At 33.5% G+C, this 20,501-nt stretch overlaps 3 protein-coding genes across 3 annotated transcripts in view; 2 read left to right on the top strand and 1 right to left on the bottom strand.

The window, feature by feature from the left end:
- LOC109543213 (probable G-protein coupled receptor No18) overlaps positions 1-9,344 on the top strand; it is a 31,940-nt gene extending 22,596 nt beyond the window's left edge. The window contains exons 2-4 of the mRNA XM_019912797.2: positions 6,041-6,671; positions 6,726-7,050; positions 7,380-9,344. Of these exons, the coding sequence (XP_019768356.1) occupies positions 6,102-6,671; positions 6,726-7,050; positions 7,380-7,825 (1,341 nt within the window). The 5' untranslated portion in view covers positions 6,041-6,101 and the 3' untranslated portion in view covers positions 7,826-9,344. The remainder of the gene's footprint in view (positions 1-6,040; positions 6,672-6,725; positions 7,051-7,379) is intronic.
- A 2,530-nt stretch (positions 9,345-11,874) lies between these two features.
- LOC109543187 (putative serine protease K12H4.7) lies at positions 11,875-16,903 on the top strand. Its single transcript, XM_019912763.2, has 9 exons — positions 11,875-12,169; positions 14,070-14,257; positions 14,420-14,652; positions 14,713-14,861; positions 14,917-15,082; positions 15,584-15,718; positions 16,265-16,423; positions 16,498-16,644; positions 16,708-16,903. Exons 1-9 carry the CDS (start codon positions 11,960-11,962, stop codon positions 16,899-16,901), a joined length of 1,581 nt encoding a protein of 526 aa, XP_019768322.1. The 5' UTR covers positions 11,875-11,959; the 3' UTR covers positions 16,902-16,903.
- On the bottom strand, positions 16,892-20,451 carry LOC109543188 (putative serine protease K12H4.7). Its single transcript, XM_019912764.2, has 9 exons — positions 19,921-20,451; positions 19,662-19,849; positions 19,365-19,603; positions 19,165-19,313; positions 18,946-19,105; positions 18,717-18,851; positions 17,495-17,653; positions 17,295-17,441; positions 16,892-17,233 (listed from the first exon to the last, which is right to left on the bottom strand). Exons 1-9 carry the CDS (start codon positions 20,122-20,124, stop codon positions 17,040-17,042), a joined length of 1,575 nt encoding a protein of 524 aa, XP_019768323.2. The 5' UTR covers positions 20,125-20,451; the 3' UTR covers positions 16,892-17,039.
- Between the last annotated feature and the right edge of the window lie 50 nt (positions 20,452-20,501).

Below are 20,501 nucleotides of genomic sequence, written 5' to 3'. Positions count from 1 at the left end.
AAAAAATACTGTATTACAGTTTTAACAAACAATTTTATCTGTAAAATCATGTGCTTAATCATTTTCGCAAAAAAATATTATAGTAGTGCTGTATTGTTTTCAAATGGTATAACTAAACTTTTAAGAATCAAAATGATTTAGAGTGTTTATTCCTTATATAAAAACGACTGTTGCTTTGTATGTGGATTAGAGTCGCAAAATATTCTTAACTGAGCTTACATTTTCGAGATATGTTTGCTTTGAAGCCAGGATGGATCAAAACACAGTTAAAAGCTTTCTTGCATCAAAGCAAACAGGAGTCTGTATACAGGTTAAACAATACGTTATGGCCAAATACACCTGCAATAGACTAGGAAGGTTTTAATGTTAATTTAGAGCAACCTATTGCAACTACAATTGTCGTAGAAACTGTTCTGTGTACTTAGTTTATATTATATTTCTATACAGAGTTTGGAGCTTGTTGAATCATTTTTTATTTACTATTATTTAAACAAATGCTATATTATCGTGTTAATTTATTGCCTAGTTATTAAGCTGGAATATGTTATAATTGTACATTTAAAGGATTCATCAGCAAGCAAAATTAATAAATTTTGTGTTAATCTTATAAATTATAAATAAATTTGAAATGTGGATTGATAATATTACTAAATATTAAAATAAAATTATAATTAGCAAATAAAGTTAACACAATTTTTATCTACAGGTTTTATTTTCTCAAAATAATTCGCCTCTAAACAAAACTAAATTGAGACGTTTGAACAACTTATTTTACTGACAACCAACATTTAAATAATCTGCGTGAACCAAAACCTTTCAAAAATATATTCAATTCTGCATTGAAATGCGAGCAAACCCTTGAGTTAAGCGGTATACTTTATATGAAACCTCCTTCTCAGATGTGCTTCTTTGAAAATAAAGTTCTATACGGAAATAGATTTATAATCCAAATTTTATTCCCTTATTAAAATCCTATCGACATCTTTCGGCTTTTATTAAAATCGCTCTTTACGTATATTCCTGAAAGGGTTTTTGGATATTTTCCGTAAGGAGTTGTTAAAACTTTGCAAACTGGGGCACCAGAAAAATAGGAAAATAACTTTAAAAGTACTTAAGGACAGCGCATAGAATCTGCGGTTCTAAATAATGAGGAGTGTTTTGTTTTGATGGCAGTACTTTCGAATTTATTCATAACCAATATTTTTGTTCATGCCCACCAATATTTTTGTTCATGCCCATGAACTAAATTGACTTTGCATTTTTTACCACAGCAAAACTGTCTATTTTTCTAGAGCGGAAATAAATATTCCTACTTTTGCTCCTCAATTTACAAGAGGCAGTCACGAAGCAAGTATAATTTTACAGCACATGTTCCTGCGGTTTCATGGATATTTAAATGGCTGGAAAGTATTTTCAGAATATTTCTTTTGTGAAGAAACCCAAACAAAAAAGTCCACCAAACTTCCATCAAACAATAAAAACTTGTCTTGTTAATTTCTTCAAACAAATAGCGTCAAATATATTGAATGGAATATATGTTTACTAGTAAACACGACCCTTCATATAATTTTGTTCAATTTTTTGGGAGTTTTTAGTACGGAATAATGATAAGGATATGAATACAGGAAGGAATAAGTTTTCTAAACCGACGGAAATTCAATAAGTGATACATTTTTGTGACAGTCGACATTATCTTTTAGAATCGTTTAAAGTGCTTCCCTGAAGAAGTAGGTGTATAAGTAATCAGATTGGAGGCTTTTAAATGGCTCCGCAGGGAAAGCGAAGACATACTTTTGGTTGGTTTCAAGTCCAAGTATAATCGGTTTTTGAATTCAGGCAAGGAAATTAATTTGAAATTCTTCTGCTGTTGTCCAGAGATATTTCTGTGCAAGTGTTTTTGAGATCCGAAAAATATCACTCAAAAACTCATTAGATTCGGTCATTTATTTCAAGTTGTTAGATGTTTTAACAAATGAAATGAACGAGACAGAGACGGATTTCATCAATGACACTCATACAGAGAGAAAATGAATGCAGTTGTTTCTGCGGGCCGTTTATGGCCACTGATCCCTTCGAGGCAATTTTACGGAAAATTCATATAGTAATAGTTAACCAGATAAACTGAGTGTTATCTACATTAAAAAGTGACAAGTTTTCTAACTAAAAACCAATAAAATGTTGAAATGAATGAACTCACCAGCACGTACTTCGTAGTTCTTACATTCTTAATCAGTCTGTTATTAATCGCGTACCTAAATATTATAATTATTACAATATTTCGTCGTTAATTTATATGTTAAAATATCGAAGATGAGGGAATCGCACAAAGCTTTTAAATAATTTGAATAGACACAAGTGGAACAGTGTTTTTTAATCTTATTTCTTATTTTGGCCAAGAATAAAAGAATTAAAACGATCCATTTCTAGCCATTCCTGTTTTGCGCTTTTCACGTCGGTCCCGCTAGGACCTTAGATTTTGTTCCCGGATGAAATATGGCTCGTTCGAAAAGAGTCATGTTAAAGTATTCCGGAGAATCTAAGCAATCTACCACTCGTGACTCCAGGAAAGAAAATATGGCTGTTTCAACTGCATGTAAAATGTTAAAAGTGCTGAGAATTACTGTTAGAAATAGAGCATCTGGAAAAACATTTGACAACTGTCGTAGAACGAGACCTGAGTCCTATCTGGGAGCTGAAGTCGAAACAAAAATATGAAAAGGTTATAATGTTCCAAATTGAGCGGATTTCCTATAAATTGCCAAGTGCATTTGTAATTCGTTCAAACGCTTGTAGAATACTTAAAATCGCAAACGGGTTTTGTAAGAAATATTTTAGAAAATAAGTGGTTTGATAAATTTTTATAAATGAATGTGAATTATATTTGTAGAAGTTATTCGTATGTATTATTGCCAAATGTCGTAGATGGTCTCAAATAAAATTCCAAAGTCTGCGAAGTTTTGTCAACTAATTTATCCGAGCAGATGGTAATTCCCAAACTGCAAGAGAAAATATTTTTGCCTAGATTCAGTTCGGAGGTTAACTGAATTGAGCTTATAGAGAATAAAACAATCCTGAAAAAATAAACTTGAATCAGGGCAGACTAAGACTAAACCTAAATATAAATGTTATCAAAATAAATGAAACCAAAAAATGTTGTCCTAAGTCACCACCAATAATGTGTCAGGTAACCAGAAAAAACAGCTGCATCAAACTGCAAGTGCACAATTTAAATCAGCAACTCGCCAAGTTAATGTTTTACAATTTTTCAAAGACTCCGACTAGCTAAAAGTGAACGCAGACGGTGCTTACCTCGAGTACATTTTTTACCGGTTATATATTTAAATGTAAATTTAGGTAAATAAAAAATACTCCACTGCCACCAGCTGAAAAAAATGATCATTTTTCTCATATGAAAGTACCTCCAAGGATTATACTAAGCATTTTTTCATATGAAATGACTGCATAAGTTAAGAGCTATGCGGAGTTTGAAATGGATCCATTGGGACGTCGTGATACTCTCGGTGTTTGCCTCAAGTTCAAATAGAACCATTTTCTATATGTTTGGGTTGAGAAAATTCATTTTTCAAAAATTACTTAACATTTTTTGACAAAAACAAATATGTGGATGGGGGAATATACATTTAAGACTAGCTGTTCAGCTCACTACCGGTCAATTCCAAATTATGTGAGAGCTTAATTAGTAAAGCAAAAAGTGTTTTCCAGGTCTAAAATTACAAAACCAATTTCGGGAGTTGTCTTGAATTTAACGTTAGCCATCTTTGAGCACTCCTGGAACAGTTGATTCCCATTTTTCGAAAGCGGTTCGTTAAAACTTCGAAACTTTGATCTGCAGACAAACAACGAAATTACTTCACATTAATTTTCTGGTTAGTACTCATTATTTTGTGCCTTGAAATGTTTTCTTGTGATGTCAATTTTCCTTGAATTAATTGGATTCAATTTAATAACCCCGCTCAACTCTGGTTCAAAGGAGAATATAGTACGTGACAGTAAAATATTCTATTATCAATGCAGGGACCTTATAAATGAGAATTTCTCTTTTGCGTAACTCAGAATGGCGACTTTTGCTCATCAATTTTGAACGGCCGTCACGAAGTAAATGCAATTTTCCAGAAGCATACGAGGATGTTTCCATTCAAGTGGTATTTAAAAGGTTTAGGAAATTTGAAAAAAAAAACTCCTCACTATCCCAGTATACATTAGTTGCGAGGCTGCAGTTTAAAATGCAATCATGGATTTTGCCGTCTGATGTGGATTTTTTACCAGGGAAATTGAGGACACTTGTCATTCAAAGTCTGCAATGGTTAAATGAAATGATTTGCTTTTAACAAGGAAAAGTATCAAAGGGTATTGGAAAAAAGACGAACTGCTGCTCTAATGCATCAAGAACCACGAATTTAGGACAGTATTCTCTGTTAGAAGGAGTCTTCAAATTTTCAATTTATCGAAGCGGGAGAAGATTGTCTTGCATACAGTCGGCAATTTGCACTAATATGCTGAAACGTCTCTTATTGCGATATTCATGGCTTTTCCCGAAAGTAGTTTGTTGTCCAAAATTAAATTGTGTTACCAATTAAGCTGCAGGTATGGTGTGCTGCATTTGAACGAGGAATTCCTAGTGATGTATTTCCACTAGATTAATTTTATAACATCATCTTTAGGTAAATTCGTTAAAAGTTAACTTGAAAAAATGAAATTGCAAAAGTAAGTCATATTGAAGTTTTCTAATTAATTTATCAGTATTTGTCTAATTAACTGTAATCGAATATGAAATGATCTATATTTTAAATAAAATCTAATAATATGAGCGATGCTTTTGTGCAAGTTCCAGTAAGCCTTTTATATGCCAAGATCTACAATTAACAAAGTTACTACTTTTATTTAAAAAAAAATGCGTTTCCTTGTCTATAAGCCAATTATAACAAAAAAATAAATTTATAACTTTATAGCTAAATTCTGTCCTCACTCGTTTCAAAACTGTGTAAAATTTCTGAATCTCAGCCAGTAAAAACCGGAAATTCAGTACGCACTTATCGTTTCAATCAGTTTTAATAAAATTTAATAGATATGTGACTTATATATAAACCACCATGAAAAATCGTGCTTATTTCTTGTTAGTTTTGCATCCTGAACAATTTTAACCCAACAATCAGTCAGCAAAGAAAAACTGCAAAATACGAAATGGAAGTGCTTGGGCGCAACACTAACGATCACAGCAAATCAAGCAGAGCAAGAGTAATTGCAACAGTATTTTTAGAGTTAGCTTTTACACGATAATTGCTTTCTTATTTTTTAACAGAGTACATTTTCACAGCGTCAATAATTTAACGTTATATAATGAGAGTTTCATAACGTAATAACATCTATATGTCCAAAAAATCTAAAATTATCATGACTTGGGATTGTCCAGTCAAATGGTAAAAGCTATCCAAAACAGTTCCATTGCGAGAAAGGTGAGAATGAAACTTAGAGAAACCTTCATACAGCTAGAACTTTATTGCATTCAGGAAAAGGAATGAATGAAGGAATGTTTCGCAGGTTTTAAAGTTATGGATTCCGTTAACGTAGGTTTTGGTTTCTAAATTTAAGTAATTAATAAACTCGGTCGTGTTCGAATTCAGGGATACAACAGGGATAATTAATCATTAACATTTTCGTCAAAACCAAGCCAAATCAATGGAACAACGAACACGAATGGCTTGCAAGAGTCGATTTTAGAATTGATCTGAAATGCTCCCAAACAATCGAAAATTCAAAAAACTGAACAGAAACCCAAGCTGTATCTGAGATTCAGTCTTTTTTTAAGTAATTTAATTAGTACCCACAGTCCACAGTATTAAAAAAATAATTATAATTAAAAAAGTATAAAAAAGGCGCCAATTCAAACATCTTCATTTTAAACAGACGTTTAAAGAAATTAAGAAATAATTATCGTTCGGAAATTTAGGTAGAGAGAAATTACTTAAAGTTTCCAATTAACTGAAATGTAATTTGAAGCTAACGTTTAGTTGCGTTTCAGAGTGCCATAATGGGCCAACAACTTCGAAAAAAATCCCTTCCAATGACTGACGTGTGAAATAATGGACCTGGACCAGAACCTCTCCTGTGATCCAGAATACGGAAACTATTCAACGATTTTCGGTGTCACAGACATTCCACAATGGGAGGGAGTGCTGATTATTCTAACTCTCGGATTTCTCATTCTCCTGACCGTCGTTGGCAACATCTTGGTGATTTTAAGTGTTTTTATGTACAAACCGTTGCGAATAGTGCAGAACTTTTTCATAGTATCATTAGCAGTGGCCGATTTAACTGTAGCCATTCTCGTGCTGCCACTGAATGTGGTTTATTCAGTGGCGGGTCAATGGATTTTCGGAATCCATTTGTGTAAAATGTGGCTGACTTCGGACGTGATGTGTTGTACAGCTTCGATTCTGAACCTTTGCGCTATAGCTTTAGATCGGTTCTGGGCCATTACTGATCCGATTAACTATGCTCAGAAAAGGACTCTGAAAAGGGTGCTCAACATGATAGCCGCAGTGTGGGTGCTATCCTTGCTCATCTGCTCCCCTCCTTTAGTAGGTTGGAACGATTGGCCTGATAGTGAGGAATTTTTGGAGAAAAAAGAATGCAAGTTATCCTCGCGACAGGTAAAATCCGGAAACAATTTGCAACCTTTTCTGTATCAACCGTTTTTTATTTAGGGCTATGTGATCTATTCCGCCTCCGGTTCCTTCTACATTCCCTTGGTAATCATGACCATAGTGTATATTCAAATTTTTATTGCAACAAGACGAAGGTTGCGAGAACGTGCCAAAGCATCGAAAATTAACGCTATTTCTAAAAGTCAGTCTAAACGAAGAACAGACGCGGATCGGGATAGCATGAGCAGCGCTGAGACCAATCACAACGAACACACTGAAATTAATTGTAAAAGGGAAAGGAAACGAAGCAAGAAAAAGGGGAGCAATGAGGAAATGAAGCAATTGAAGCCAATTTTGATACATGAGGACTCTGCCACAGATCTAGGTAAAGTTTTAGGTTTTGATGTATGTTATAGTAATTCATAGCAATTTTTGCAATTTTATTTGTCTGAAACTGTTTGCCTTTAAACGAGAAATCCCTCTGAATTGAGAATGAACACTTGTGTCTTTTCTGTCTATACAAACGATAGATGCAGACTGTAGCCTTTCTAGACGCGGCCAGTTGTTATTCTCACTAAACTAATCGCTAGTTACAATTCAAGACCAAAACCGACTTTATAAATGGAGATACGGGTTGAACAGAATTAGCATTTCGAGCTGTGCTTAATAAAGTCTGGATGTTTTAATTACAGTTAAATAAACCAATTTCCTTAGGTGAAAACTCAACAATCTCCCACAAGAATGGCGGTGAACCAAAAGACCAAATTGTAAATTATGCTAAAAACTCCAGTCTCACTGTAGTCAACTTTAAAGACAAAAATTCGGAATCGAGAGTGGTAGTAATTGAACCGCCAAAAAAACCTGCTGGTGTTTACCAGTTTATAGAAGAAAAACAACGAATCAGCCTATCAAAAGAAAGAAGAGCAGCTCGGACTCTGGGGATCATTATGGGAGTCTTCGTAGTGTGTTGGTTGCCCTTTTTCCTCATGTACGTGATTGTGCCCTTTTGTCCTTCTTGCTGTCCTTCAAGGAGGATGATTAATTTTATAACATGGTTAGGGTACATCAATTCCGCACTGAATCCTGTAATATATACTATTTTTAATATGGACTTTCGAAGAGCTTTCAGGAAGCTCCTGGGTATTCCAGGATCAAGCTAAGTGGTAGCAAGCGTAAAAGCAACGAAAGCAGATCAAAAGTAAATTTTGAAAGTACAAATGGTTATTAGAAGCTAGATGGTTGGGTAGTTGTAAATGAAAATAAAATTGTTGGGATTTTACGGTCTAAGATCAGGCTTTCCATATTGTATTAATATAATAATTGAGGTAATTGTCTTGGGACATGGTGAGGCCCAGTACTAATTCATAGTGAGTATTTAAACAAACAATGCGATTACGCTAAATGGTTTTGTTAAGTACAACTTAGCTAGGAACAAATGTTACTAAATTCTTGAATAATTAAATTAAATAAATATGTGGTTTGACAATTTTAGCAATTCAAGGAAAGGGCTGTGCTGCAATCTTTCAATATTTTCCTTGTATTTTTCAAGATATGACTGAATCAACTTTGTTTTTCAAAGTTGTACTTTTGTTTTCCAATTTGCTAATTAAAGAACTATTTATTATTTTGCTCCTTAGGGCTTGACAATCTTAAGTCTGATATTGGTGGGTTTTATAGCAGAAAATAATTTTTCCCTGACGTTTCGCCAGCACGAGTCGTTTGTATTTTCAGACATATTTCGCTCAAAAGCTTACACTGACTCTCATCAGTCCTGAACAACTGGACAATGAGTTCTGCATAATAATGTCAATCAGGGTAAATTTGTAAGCAAAATATCTGTGAAAATGCAAGATGCTCGTTCTTAGTCATCAGGAAAACAATATTATTTTTCACGACAGCCCAAAGGCCAAAAATACTCGCCGATTTCAAACAATGTTCGCGAAAGCCAAACTTTTTATTTATGACTTCATCAAACTGAATCCATTTATAATTGTTATATTAATAATTTGTTGTTGTTCGTAGTTTTTATACTAAGCATAAATTTGATTTTTTCATTATATTTTAATATAATAATCGGCCGTTTGGAAATTACAATTGCAAAATTTGAGACATAATCAAAAAGTATTCTGATCATGAACTGGAGCAAAGTTCTAAACTTAAAAATTCAATCAAAATGGATACAATTCAAGCAATATCGATAAAAACATGTTTCCTTCTATAGTGTTTTCAAATTCAAAGAATCTGAAAATATAACATACAGACAAAAAGCATATTTCAACGCATTTTTAAATAATACATAATTAGCAATCAAAATTAAAATTGATCCGTAATTAAAAAAATTTCAATTAAGTCCGTCGTCAACTAGGAAGTGTTGTCCCGTTTTGTGTTCGAGACTGAGATGTAAATAATATCGTTTTAAGGAAATATTTTATGTAATATTATAAGAATGTTGTAGCTAAGATCGTTCACTACTTACGACATTGTAGTGGTAGCTCAAGATATTTCCAGACAATTATGAGCCCTACTTTTCTGGAAATATTTTTATAAACATAGTTGTAGCGGCTTTTTCATTTCGTTTCGCCGTTGTTTCGTAATTGTAACATATCAACAATAGCGTGGGTGTTAAAATGAAGTATTATGTTTTATATTTAAAATTAATATAATAAATTTGATGCTAAATTATGTTTTAATCCAGCAAAAAAAGCACCATTAGGCCTAAATCATGTTCAATCGATAACGTTATTTAAGTGAACTTATTCAGATAGTACCTTTTCATTTGGATTCAATTTAAAGGAGCAAATATACACGTATAAAACATCCAACGTTTTAAAGGTTTTTATTTTTTTCAATCAAAAGAAGGCTTTAACAAAATGCCATTGTGTAGATAATATACTAAATATTGCATTCATTTGATTCCTTTCACAACATTAGACTAATTAAAAAAGTGAACAATAGCACTAACAAAAGAAAATATCACAACAAAAATAAAACTAGTTTGCATTTCGATTACTGAAATATGTTTACACTATTTTCATTTTTAGAGAGCGTTAACTTAAATTACCTTTTTCCGGTTCGTTTATTATTCTAATCGAAGTTGTTAAATGTTATACGTTGTATTCAGTAGACATCACGTTCAGCCACGTTCAATAAAGGTTATTGAATTTTATCATAAAAATGCCCTTATTTTTCATAAATTTAACGAAATTTCACTTGCATTTTAAAAAGCGTAGTCGTGATGTGACCGATTAATTTCCAATTGAGCCTCAATTTTGTACATGTTTTTAAACGAAGCTGGATTTTGAAGCCTAGTCACGTAAACCCGCTTTACCAAGCGTATAATCAGCTTATTATTATTTTAATGCCCCATTTACAATTTTCAATTTTCAAAAGATATAAACGACAGTTTTAAGCGCGCTGTTTTATAATAGGTGCAGTTCTTGAGGCAATTTTTTTCATGCAGGTTGCTTCTCGCTCAATGCTTTTTATGAGAGGTTTACATGGAAATTTAAAATATTTCTGGGTTTAGTTTTGTCCAGCGAAGGCTGAAAGCTGACTCACTTGAGATAAATTGCTCACTTTGCATTTTGCTGCTTCTGTTTTTGTCCTTTTGAGTCAGTTGCATAACATTGTGTGGATTTAAATTTTACAGATGCACAGACGTAAAATATTGAGCAAAAATTTAAAAAATTTGTATAGAACATACCTGATTGCTTCAGAAGAAAGCCATTAAGTGTTACTTTTTCATCCATATTAAATTACTTTGGAAAATGTCTTATTCTGCGCCAGATACTTATAAGGCATATGGGACTTAGCGAGCTATTTTTTCGCCGACACTTATTGGATAGCGGCTAGAATAGATCTAAAAATCGCTGTAGCAAGAAAAATCTAAATTCTTTACGTAGACGACCAGTTAATAGAAAACGCATAAAACCGATGACCTCAATTTCCTTCAGACTAACGAACATCTGCAAATAGAGACGAGAATCCCATAAATAAATGAGTCGAACAATCAGTGGCTGAAGTGAAAATAATTGAATTTTCATTTAAAACTGCTTTATCAGGAATTTAGGGCGGTCCGCGATGTTCAACGATTAATTTGGTTAAATGTGGTTTCACTAGAAGGATTAACAATACTTTTGAATTGAATTGTAACTTACCACAGCAAATCGAAAATTGAATTTCGACCTTTTCCCTGTGTTAAACATTTTTCGTATTTAACTTTTTTTCAATGAGTATTATGGAACTGATTCCAACTTATTTGATCTAATCGTTTTCACTTTTGATCGAGTTTCAAGCGTAAATGCCCTAATAGATGCTAAGCAAAATAGGAAAAGTGGAATATCGATAGCGTTGTGAAACTTTGCTCTTTTGTGCAGATAAAAAAGTTTGAGGTTTTTAAATGCCTGTCAAGTTCTGATTGTGTGTGTTTTGTGCGGACTTTAAACGGACCGAAAAATCCGTGCTGTTTAGGATGGGTTTTATACCCATACTTATCAACAACTTTTTAAAATGACTTTAAAATGATTGAATTTGGTTCAATAAAATATGTTTTTTTTATTACCGTTTTTATTATTAGTATGCTAGCTTAGGTAATTCAAGTTCAAATGAGCGCTTAACTAATTGAAAATTATTTCCACAAAACTATTCGTTCACTTCGATTCGACAATGCGTTTCGATAATACATCAAACGAAATTCGACTGGAGCTCACCGGGAATTTATTGACGAATCCCATACGGTTAAATTGCTTTCAAAGTTTATTGAAATTTTTGAAAAATAGACGTTAGTAATAGAACCTGAAAATGTCCCGAAGCTCAGTTCGCGAAAAGTTCTCCATACAATGTAAAATCCACGTTTCATGCTTGTCTGATTGTTGAAAGTCAAATTAAAATTAAACCATTTCCACTATCTCAATTTACAATGCAGCTGGGCTTACATGCGGAAAATATTCCAATCCATAAAAAAATGCAGGAATGGAGATAAACATGTATAAAAGTAAGCTCTAAAAGTAGACTTTTATAGGCAGTTTTGATATTTTTGTTTTTATTTCGGTCATGGTCTCAACGAAGGGTGTCTGGTACAAATCAAGATTTTAATACAGCATTGAAAATACTATGCAGTAAAAGCAAATTAAATTATTGCCAGATATTTGCTGCGTTAATCTTCCAGCGCAATAAAATGTGGTGAAATAAGTATATCAGGTATTAGATTAATTTATCGTTCATTATCCTTGCAATTGTTTAAAGAGCGATGATTTTAATAGAAAGTTAACAATAATCATACCATCTCGGCAGACATGCATTGTCTGAATATTTGCTTCGATTTACTTGCTTTTACGTTGATTTTCAAAACCAGCCATGTGGCTGCAGTTTTTGGTGTTGGAACGGGTATTTTATTCGATCCACCGGATAGTGCAAACCTGCGAACTACAGGAATTAGTTCAGACCTATACTTTGAGCAGAGAATCGATCACTTCAATCCGACGGATTCCAGAACATACCAACAGGTTTGTAGCATTTGTTTTAAGGGCATTTAAAAGTAGCTTTTTGTAAAAGTTGCATATCTGCGGTGAAAACAAATTATTTTAGATTATCTACAGCAAAACTAAAAAGTCTATTTTTGAACAAAATCGAGCTCTGAGATATTTGATTCAATTTTCAGGGACTTGTATTGACACCAACAGCGTTTCTAACTTTTACTCAGAATTAGGCCTGGGTAACACCGTTGAGTTGCACTTTTCAGTTGTTGCCGCTCTCTGAGTTAACGAGTTATAACTCATCGGTTAACGAGTTATAATTCATTTGTTAAAGCTTTACGATACCCGTGAATGGAATTTTCACATCTAAAAAAGGATGAGCAAAATTTTTTCTGAGAAACGTCTTACTACTTTGTTCAAACAACTGAAAAAAAAAATCTTGATTTTTCCAGCAACAGAACTGAGCTCAAAGAAAGTCCACGAGTTTTCTTGTAAAATTAACCTCTTCATTTTTTTGCATAAAAGATTCAGTTTGCCCGTATTTTACAGTAAAACGTTAGGGAAAACGCAGTTTTTCTGTTTAGTGACAGTGTTGTTTAGAAATGTTGACCTAAAAGTGAAGAAACTCAAGTTTCCAAGAGTTTTCCAAATAAATTATTATAAACTTTCGCTTTTTCAGTTCGGGGAAATATATTTGGAAAAAGACCTAGAAATAATTATTAAGGTTTTGTCCATAATTCGAAGCTGCAAAAAGTGTTTCAAATATTTCTGCACAGCGGTTAAGGAAGCGAGTGTTTATTTAATTAAATTTATCTTATAATTTTTCACATAAAATAGCTAAAGATTGCCAGTATTTTAAGAAAAAATAAAAAAAGAATGCTATTTTTGCGTAGAAAGGGGTGCTTAATAGAAACTTTGTTAAAACTGGAATAACCTGAAAATTTAAAGAAACTTTTTTCAAGAAAAAATTGTCAGAGCAATGAGAGCGGTGAATTTTCCCAATAATATTTTGTAACTTTTTGCACTCTGGTCGTTTTTTAAAGATGGTCCTAATTACTTTCGGTAAAAAACTGAATAAAATTATTTGGTTTTTGTGCCAAATTCGAAGCTGAAAAAGGTTTTCTAAAGTTCCCTGCAAACCGATGAATGGGGGCGAATTTTCTAGCAAAATTAATTTTGTAATTTTTGACTGAAAACACCCCATTATTGTCCAGAAATAAGAAAATCATTAGAAAATAATGCTTTTTGCGTTTTCGATTAAAAACTTTTAGGGTTTGGAGAAAACCTTAATGGTTTTCGGGAAAAAACGGTCGGAATTTATTTTCGTTTTTGTGCCTAATTCGACATTGGAAAAAGCTTTTCTAAATTTTTTACAAAGCTAAGAATTTATCTTTGAGCAATTTTTCGCGTAAAAGTCCTCCAGATCGTCAGTATTTTTAAGTGAAACTACAAAGTAGGACGTTTTTTGTCGAAAGTAAAGCAACAAAAATTCAGTGAAAACTTAAAAATCGTATTTTTTTAACAAATTCTACAGGTTTCAGAGGAATGGAGGTGACAAGATTTATAAATAATCTGTTTATGCTTTCGCTTATTCTGTTCGTTTTTTGAAAGAAAATTGTTTGATTTTTGCTTCAAATTCGAAGCTGGAAAGGGATTTCAAAACTTTTTACAAAGCTGCGAAGGATTCGAAATTTATTTTATATTTTTTCGCGGAAAATTCCTTAATATTTGTCAGCATTTTTAAGTAAAACTTTAGAAAATTGAGCATTTAGAAGAAAGAGTCAACTGGCTAAAACTGGAAAATTCTGAAATTTGAAGACATTTTAAAAGTGCGTTGGGTTGGCGTACCAAGCCATTTGCGCAGCACTACGCCAACTCCTAAAAACTCACTGAGTTACCCAGGCCTACTTAGAATTAATGTTTTGTCTAGAGATATCATTTGACTGAGAATTATTACAATGAGTCCTCAACAAACCACGTATTTCTTATGCTTGGCGGAGAATGGGAAGCCACTTCAAGATGGCTTACTTATGGGACATGGATCGAAACTGCAAAACATTATGGAGCACTCCTGATGTACTTGGAACATCGGTACTATGGCCAGAGTCAACCATTTAGGTAAAAGCTATTCTGACCATATTTTCAATTCAGGAGTGACAAAACTCATAAGGGAGAATGAAATGAATGAAGAAATAAAAACCGAGAAAAAATTTTTTAACGCCTCAAAATTTACTTTGTTGATATCTAAATAACTAACATAACTTGAAACCTCAATTCTAGTGACTTATCCACTGAAAACATGCAATATCTATCCAGTCATCAAGCATTGGCAGATGCAGCAGCGTTTATTGAAGGAATGAACGATCAGTATAACTTGACTGATGCGAATTGGATAGTCTTTGGTGCTTCTTATGCTGGTACTTTAGCTGCGTGGCTAAGACATAAGTACCCTCATTTGGTGGCGGGAGCAATGTCTTCAAGTGCACCGCTGAACGCAATTTTAGACTTTAATGGTGAGACCCAAGGGACTCGAGAATATTCAAAATAGGCTAACTTCGTATGGTCATTGGTAGAATATTTGGAAGTGGTTGCAAATGGTTTGGGCACTCATAGTCAAACTTGCATTGATAATGTAAAAGAAGCGTACGATCAACTGGAAGAATTGGTTACTGGATGTCTCGAAGATGAAGATGCCTATAATGAATTGGACGAAATGTTTAAGGCACGCCTAGCAAATTGGCTTTGAACATTTTGTTGTGAGGATTTTGTTATTTCAGCTATGTGATTCGATTCAGGCAAGCGAGGGAAACGACAAAGATTTAACTACGCTTTTCCAAATTCTCACTGATAGTATATTTGCTCATGTGGTCCAATATCATCGCAGACCGAGTGCGACTATTTCAATAAACACGATATGTGAGATTATGGTTAATGATACTGCAGGTATTTGTAGAATTTGTCTAGACACAATTTATATCCAGACTTGCACATGATCCAAAGGGTCATGCGTTCTTCTATGGCTCAAAAGAAGACGATGCGACCAACTTTCACTAACAAAAAAGATGTATTTCTCCTGCTATATTGATAGTAAAAGTGGTTCAAAAAGAATGGTTTTTTAGATCTGGAAAATGTAACGAAATATTTTAATGAAACTCGCTGTAAATTTGTTTTTTTGAAAGACTCAGACTTTTATCAAGCAACCGAGTTAATCTGCTTCGGAAAAGTGGTTAATTGTTGAGTGGCTGGTACAAAAACTATCAGAACTTTTTATTCGTTTGCTGGAATCAACTCATGGTTTTTGGTTTGATACATGCTCTCTCTTGCTGAAGCACTCACAGGTTTTGAGCAAAAGAAACGTTTCACTTTTTTATCCATTTACAATTTTATGCACACATAATTTTCTAACAAGCTAAGGTGATCAAAGAGGAACTCATTTTATTTTAGGTGCAACAAAATTGAAAAGACTGGCAGAAGTTAACGCTCTTCTCCTGGAAAACGCAGGTAGTAACTGTAGAGATTTTAAATATGCGAATTTGGTGGCAGGGTGGAGTAATACTACAATAGTGGCCAGTTCAATGAGTAAGTGATCAAAATGTATTTAATCATCTTTTTGAACTGGCAGATTAAGGTGCTGGCAATGCTAGACCATTTTATTAATTTGAATCGAAGAATTAATCAATATTTTCTAAAACGCTCAATCTCATTTCCAAATCCGGTTTAGGTGGATAAATGTTTTGATGGGATTATGCATAATCCGCATCATTTCAAATATCATAAAAACATTTAATCTAAAGTTGGTAATCCATGTCTCACATGATGTGGACTAATGGAGGTTTCAATTTACTTTCTGTGTTTTTACCTGCAATTCAGTTTTGTTTTGTTTCATTATTCTATATAAGGCAATAGACAAATTTTAGATTTATCAATATTGCTTAACGTGACACTTCCATTAGACACGCAAGAAAAAATGTTAAAATTATCAAACCCAGAAGTTCACTTTCTTTTTTATATGCACGATTATTCAGCCGCCGACTTATTATTAATCAATCATTTTATTCAAATACATTTAATGAAATTGACCCTATTCTGTGTATGTAACATTCTCTGCAAATGTATTACTTTTAGTGCGTCAATGGGTGTATCAAACTTGCACGGAATTCGGATTTTTCCAGACTTCGACCCAAGATAATCCCATTTTCGGAACTCGCTTTAATATTACTTATTTCACTGATCTTTGTATTGATCTCTTTGGAGAAGAGTTTAATGAAACGTTATCCAGTATAGGTAGGCAAGTTATAAAAAATTCTCTAAATTATATTGAACAATCCACATATTGTCACTTTCTTCTAATACTGCAGGAATCCAAACCACCAATACCCGATACGGTGCTGCTAATATTGCAACAAGTAAAATAGTATATTTCCATGGAAGCATTGATCCTTGGCATGTTTTGGGGAAACTAAGCACGACTGACGACGTAGGAGATAAAGTTATTATAGTTGAAGGTACAAGGAATTGCTAAGTGGTCAAAGGCAATTAGATTTTCATTATTTACTGATAATTTGTAGGTGTGGCGCATTGTGCCAATATGATAGATGCAGACGAAAGTGATCCTGAGGAGTTGAATGTGGCCAGAGCTGAAATAAGAAATTTAATTGGGCAATGGCTCGGAGTCGTTGATGCATCTGGAGGCAATTCTGTTCAGAATGGTTACATATTGCAAGTATTAATCCTAATGCTAGTTATTAAATCTTTTATTTGAAATGCTTGTTTTATTAATGAAAATAAATACATCCATCATGATTTCAATTTAGTATTAATCGTCAAATCTCAAATAATTAAATAAATTTAGGATAGCCTAGCTAGATATTTTTCAGTATCGGATGAATTGATTAATAGTCTAGTACATTGCATAAATGGCAGCAATTAAAATATGGGAACCAAAAATTAGTTTCGCTAAAGAGCTGCTTCCGAGGGTTAAAGCTGCTGAACTCAGCCATCCTCCTATCAGCCTGTCGATTGCAGACCTTGCGGCTGCCATTTCTTCCGAATCAGTATCCATAACTGCCATCATGTTTGCGCAATGAGAAACACCTGCAAAAACAACATTTTATTGAATACATTCACTAAATACCTTAGATTTATACGCGTCTACCGTTTACAATGAGCACTGTGTGATCAGCGTCTTTTGAAGCTTCCAGCTTCCCAACAACGTGCCACGGATCCAAGCTTCCATGGAAATAAACTATGTTGCTCATGTTCATGTTTCTGCCACCGTATTTGTTATTAATTTTTTCAATACCTTGAAAGTAAGTTAGGAGCTTAAATCAATTCGGCCTGTAAATTTGTACTCACCAGAGCGTGTTAGTGTTTCATTAAACTCACTACCAAAAACATCTATGCATAAGTCGGTGAAGTAGGTGATGTTGAATAGAGTCCCAAATGTGGAATCTTCGTGACTCGACGTTTGAAAGAACCCAAATTCTGTACATGTCTGGTATACCCATTGGCGCACTAGGACACAATTGTTCACTATTTTACATTAATTCCTAATAGAATGTTTTGAACTACCAATTTTTATATAATTATTCTGAAATATCTAAATAAAAGAAATCAGAGAGTAATTTTACGTTTGAGTACATTTAAAATTCATCCATATTGCCATATCACAGATGAACATCGAACAAACACGGGAGAAACATTAGAAGAAATATTCCAGTTTTAAAAATAAAGATAAAAGCTATAATGTTATGTAATGAAAAAATTGGGCACGTGATGCTCGTATGTGTCGGGTTTTGAAATAAATATATTTAAATTAAATTAAATAAATACACAGTTTTACACGGTCTACGTTCCATTCAATTTTAGTCCTTTTTCTATAATAAGTTACTTATAATAAATTTGTTATTCTATTTCGGAGAGCTTGGAAAAAGTTCAACAAGAAATCCAGGTTTTGTTCAACATACTATATTTACTTCTTTTTCAAAATATAATATTTTTTAATGTTCGTTGGGAAGACATTGAACACTTTTAAACCAATGCGAAATATGAATTATCTGCTTCAGGTTTTCCTTAAGTCGCGATTTTTAAGCTTCTAGTTGAATGATGGTTCATATAAAAAAATAATAGTTAAGTTATCTTTTGTAGTTATGCAGGACGATGATGATTACCATGTTTGATGATGATTACCATGATGATTACGATGTGATTTACCAAATCGTAAAAGCTAACTTCTCAAACTTATCTCAGCTTCCTAAAGCTTACAGCTTTAGGTTTAAAAAACTAGAATGTTTATCTAGTTCAATCCAAGTTAATCAAACTAATGGTTCGCAAAAAAACCGAAGTCCAAGACCTTTTGCAAAATATTTTGCATGATTTCAAGTTTTGATGTTGCAAGATGATTTGCAATATCTATCCAACTGAATCGATTAACCAAACTTGTAATCTAATAAGACAGTAAATAAAAAATGTCGTCGAGTTCGATTGGCACCCAAAATTCTCAAATGAAACACTTAAAATATATGTCAGCTTGATTGGTTTACCCAATAACAATTACTTCTTAGTTACTGATACTCACTCATTGAACTTGGGTCAATCGTAGTATTCCTCCAGGCTTGTACTAAATTACTGTACTTAAAATCAGTGCAGGTCTGCTGGGAATCATTGAGAAAAAGACTATTTACTTGTCCCAGTCGCTGGAGAGTTGAGCTGCCTGAAACCCAATTGGATGGACCATTTTAAACTTCTTATATATTTATTTTTACTGTTCGAAAATCAAATGAACCAAAATTGCATTAGAGTTTTACCTCCGGTTTCATTAATCATAATCTCACAAACACGGTCGATATTGATTGCAGCTCTTCCATGGTATTGTACGGTGTAAGCGAAGTTTTCATCTGCTAGATATTGAGATAATGTGGCTAAGTCCTTATCGGTTATGTCTGTTCTTCCAATATCATCGCATAACTAGAAAGAGAGGTTTATTTAGCAATAGTGCACTCCGACACACTTTATTGGGCTCATACTTGAAATATATCATTCAGTTCATCAAAGGCTTCATCACCTTCATAACATATTTCAGTTATCTGCTCCAACTCCAAAAATGCTTCTTTGATGTTGTCGGCGCATTTTTGACTATAGTTGCCCATACCATTGCGCACCACCTGCAAATACTCTAAGAAAACCATCTAGATGAACTTTAATTAAATAAATGAATATATCCTACCATGAAAGTCCAGCAAAGCTTCCAACGGTGCACTAGATGCCATCGCTCCTGCAACCAAGTCAGGATATTCTTGTCTTAACCATGCTGCTAAAGTTCCAGCATACGAGCCACCAAACGCAATCCATTTGGCATCAGATTTGGAAATATTGTATTTTTCATTGATAGCTTCAATGAAATTAGCGGTGTCGGCTAAAGCTTGAGAGACCGAAAGGTATTGCAAACTGTCTACACTTAAATCGCTGGAAGAATTCAACAATTAAATTTAAGTTTTGTATGAACATTTATTCATGAGCTCACGTAAACGGCTGGCTATTACCGTAATATCTGTGCTCTAAATTAACTAGGAGGGCTCCGTAATGCTTTGCAGTGTCTATCCATGCCCCATAACCTAACCAAGTTCCAGTCGATTCTGATTCGCCTCCCAGTAAAAGAAACACATTGTTTGTAGACGTTTCGTTGAAGTATTCTTCGCTAACATGGTATCTCTAAAATTTACCATTGATTTGATGCCACAAATATTTTTTTCGGATGCAATACTAAAATCTTCAAGTCATACCTGTTTCCATGTCCGATTATCACTCGTGTTGAAATGGTCGATTTTTTGGTCAAAATACTGATTTGTACTAACGCGTTTGCCTAAGTTGATGTCTTTTGGTGGATTTTGCAGTATGTTGTGCTTCCTTGCGCCGAAGACTGCTTGAACGTTGTAATGTTCAAATAAACTTAAAACTGTTCCCAATATAAAAATTTTCACAAGCATTTTTCCGCTTCTAGTGCTAAAGCTTGGAACAACAATGATTCGTTTTGGAGAAAAAATGGTAGATATCGGTTGAACTCATAAAATCTAAATCCTAAATTAAGTCAGTCGGCATTTTATCTTAGACATGCAGGCATTATGGAATTACATTTGCTGATGGATGCTTAATTGGAATGACTTAATCTAACTATGGGATCAGACACAACAAAAACACCATCAATAGATATTAACATGTTTCAATGCACTAGAAGCTGTGGAGATTTTCATTTGCTTTTAGGGGTATTTCAAGATACGAAAATAAGGAAATATATGACCCAAAAAGGTATGTTTTGAAATTTCCTCCTTAAAATGTAACATGCATGACTGAAGAAATAATCATC

Source organism: Dendroctonus ponderosae, unplaced genomic scaffold (assembly GCF_020466585.1).
Source record: "Dendroctonus ponderosae isolate FM_Combo_2020 unplaced genomic scaffold, Dpon_F_20191213v2 Dpon_F_20191213_7, whole genome shotgun sequence".
In the NCBI taxonomy this organism is placed as follows: Eukaryota; Metazoa; Arthropoda; class Insecta; order Coleoptera; family Curculionidae; genus Dendroctonus; species Dendroctonus ponderosae.
The sequence above is the reverse complement of the archived record's forward strand: the minus strand, read 5'-3'. Positions and strand labels throughout refer to the sequence as shown.